The sequence below is a fragment of the Etheostoma cragini genome, chromosome 12 (assembly GCF_013103735.1).
Source record: "Etheostoma cragini isolate CJK2018 chromosome 12, CSU_Ecrag_1.0, whole genome shotgun sequence".
NCBI lineage: Eukaryota > Metazoa > Chordata > Actinopteri > Perciformes > Percidae > Etheostoma > Etheostoma cragini.
The window spans coordinates 18,370,393-18,373,715 of record NC_048418.1 but is presented as its reverse complement, the minus strand read 5'-3'; the positions used below and the strand labels follow the sequence as shown (position 1 = coordinate 18,373,715).

The 3,323-nt window shown below is 40.2% G+C and overlaps 1 protein-coding gene across 1 annotated transcript in view; it reads left to right on the top strand.

Moving 5' to 3' along the window:
- The first annotated feature begins 1,722 nt into the window (after window positions 1-1,722).
- The window catches only part of LOC117953684 (retinol-binding protein 2-like), a 2,533-nt gene continuing 932 nt past the window's right edge, over window positions 1,723-3,323 (top strand). Inside the window, exons 1-2 of the mRNA XM_034886947.1 lie at window positions 1,723-1,962; window positions 2,480-2,658. Of these exons, the coding sequence (XP_034742838.1) occupies window positions 1,890-1,962; window positions 2,480-2,658 (252 nt within the window). The 5' untranslated portion in view covers window positions 1,723-1,889. The remainder of the gene's footprint in view (window positions 1,963-2,479; window positions 2,659-3,323) is intronic.

Below are 3,323 nucleotides of genomic sequence, written 5' to 3'. Positions count from 1 at the left end.
CGCCCAAGTAGCACTCCTTTCTCTTTTCTGATAATATAGTTCCCAGTTAATATACAGCAAAGACCCCATGATTGTATCTATGCTTTTAGTATCTAGTAATTGTTGACTCTATTACTCCAACTCTGAGCAGACTCCAGGCAAACTCTCTGCTCCGTGTCCTGGCTTCTCAGGTGCTGCGAGCAAATCACTCCGCCCAAGTAGCAGAAGTAGCACTGCTTCACCTTTCTGAAATTATAGTTCCCAGTTAGTATGCGGTTAGAAGATGGCTGTGTCTCACGTGACGTTGTTATTTGTTCACCCTGTGACTATACAAATCACAACATGTAAATAGGAACATGTAGCAGTAGCTAGTTGGAACCAGTTACCTGCATCTATCTTTGCTTGGCTGAGCTAATGCTGGGGGTGTCAGACAGAGTTACAGCATGCACGGAGATGAGAAGGGTGTGTATGGACTTGTCTATCTCTGGGGGTAACGGTGAATAAGCTAAAGTCCCAATAAGTCGGCGTGTTCCTTTAAGCCTTCAAATTCCCATGGGAACATTGGCCATCGACGAAGCTCTTCCATCCTCTCCAATCTTGGGCCCTTCGCTCCAGATGTTGCCACGTCAGCCCTTCTTTCTTTATCTCCTGTTCTGTGGTTTTTTTCCAGGTGGTTCTCGGTCTGCCTCTCTTCCTCCTGCCCTGGGGGTTCCACGTCAGCTCCTGTTAATTGATTGAGTTCTTTCCTCCTCCGGATTTGCATTTCTATTGGGTCTTGTTTGGTGAGTTCCACAGGTTGGTATTAGAGATAGTGTTGGGCCAGTGTAGTCCCAGGAGGCGTCTGAGGCACCGGTTGATGAAGGTCGGCAGCTTATTGAGTATGGTGGCGAGTTTCTGAGCCTGACGTTACTTTCTGGTTCACACAAGAATCTTGCAAAAGTGTCTTGTTCTCATGAAAAAAACAATCTTAGCCTAGCAAAATGATGCTTAATTAATCTTATATCTTATGTTAATGTTCACAGCATGAAATCAGTTAATAGTAACCTTATCATCTTTAACTTTGTTGTTGACACTATCAGGTACATTTTGTAGCATTTAGAGGAAGATAAATACCTCTTTCTCAGCAGCCATCCTGTGTGCGCATGAGAAATGCGCACACAAATCTTATGAGCACCACAAAGTATCTTGTGCTCATGTAAAAGTTTCTTAGAAAAAAATTCCCAATGTCCACAAATGCAGATTTTTTGGAACGTCAAAGCCAGTTGAACTTTATTAACCTTCATGGTCAAAGTTTAGGTATTCGCATTGGTGTTAGCATTTAACTAGCTTCAGAAAAAGAGCAAATAAAGAGGACATACCATAAAAAAAACTGAGAATAGAACGGACTTTGAACTGTTTGCCGTAGTCATTTGGCTACTTTGAAATAAAATGGTGCTTAGAACTGTGTATTGACCATAGAACTAGGATGAGTTAGCCCGCTATAATGGTCACAGTAAATAAAAAACGGCCGCCGCTCTGACCTTTCTCTTAATTGGAACAGGAATGTCCGTTCTATTCTCATCTGCATGTGTCTAACGGACACACTATTGGCAGATGATACAAAACAGCCTCTCCTGTCTGTACATTGTATGTGTGTGTGTGTGTGTGTGTGTGTGTATGGGTGAACCCTCATCCTTTTGCAACCTCCCCTAAAGGCTGTGTAAAGACTGAAAGAAAAGGGTGATTCTTCCCCTCCCCCTCTAGAAAAAATGACCCTGCCAATCCCCTTTAAGCCATAAACTCACTTATCAATAGTTCTTTGCCCTCATGCCCCTGGTGCCTCGCACATAAAAGCATATGGACACCCTGCACCTTCCCCCTCCATACCCTGTCTAAAGTCTACACACACAACAGCGTCACCAGCTGCCATCATGCCTGCAGACTTCAGTGGGACATGGATTCTGGAAACCAATGACAAATTTGAGGAGTATTTGAAAGCGTTGAGTAAGACATTTTTCATTTTGGTGGGTTTAATTTTTCTTGAGATGTTATCTGTTTGTAAGTGGTATTTCAATGTAATGTTACAGGTTGGACAACTGCATAAATAACATAATCATCCAACTTTCTTTAAAGACAAAGTTCCTTTGTGCCATGGTTTATTCTGATCTAAAGCCCAAAGTGTTATTGGTGTGATATGGTGGTAACGTTATTTCACTGCAGATTATTATTTTACTGCTACAGAGTATACAACAACTATGATGCTAAATACTTAAATTATTTGGATTCTTGTCAATTAATATAATTTCTAATGGACATGAGATATATTTTATTCCTGCAAATAAGGTCTTGATTTCTTTATCACGGACAAAAAATCAAGACCTAACTGCCTAGAAAGGAGCAAAACATAGATTAAACATAGAAGTAAGTAAGTAGTCTATGCCTGTAAAAATTATAATTGATCAACTATATTCTGCCTTCTCCGAAAATATTGTATAAACAAGTCTCTCTATTCTGGCCCTAGACATTGACTTTGCTACAAGGAAAATTGCCATCTCCCTGTCTCAGACCAAAGTGGTAGCCCAAGACGGAGAGAAGTTTATCTTCAAAACACTGAGCACCTTCAGGAATTATGAGCTCTCCTTCACTGTGGGGGTTGAGTTTGATGAGTGCACCAAGGGACTAGACAACAGAAACATTAAGGTGGGTTGACCTCTGATATATGGAGTCCTTGAAGTGAAAAGAGTCAGTAATAGTTCATCTGTTTTTTCACCCCTTGTGTGATAATGAGAACACATTATTGTTGTGTGTTTTTTGTGTTCAGGCCAGGGTAAATGGTCTCTGAAAACAGACACAACCAACAGTAATATGCCATTGATAAAAAATGTGGTTAGCAGTGATGCACTGTTAAGGAAAAAAGGGGGGCTTGGATATATATTATTTAAATCTTCAGCCTCTCATGATATCACTGACATCTAATGCCAATGTAATGCATGAAATGACAAAATTGCCAATGGTGCATTAGATCCCCGCAGGCGTTTACTGTACGCCTTTTATCATTCCCATTTTTCATTATAAAGCCACAAGTGACAAAAGGGAATGTTGTGAGAGTAAAATAGATTAATTTTTAATTGAATTCATAATCTGAGAGTGGAGGTAATGGAAAAAAATGAAGATGAAGCGTTGTGTTTTACAGGCAAGTGAAATATATTACAATGTGTGACTGACACATCTAGATAGATAGATAGATAGATACTATTTGTTCTCTTGAGGGAATCAGGTGTTCAAAGTTGTAAGGTTTAGCCCCATAGTGGAAGAAAGAGGAATGGACTCTGGAGTTTTCCACCTGGTGACTTGATTTATTTCTT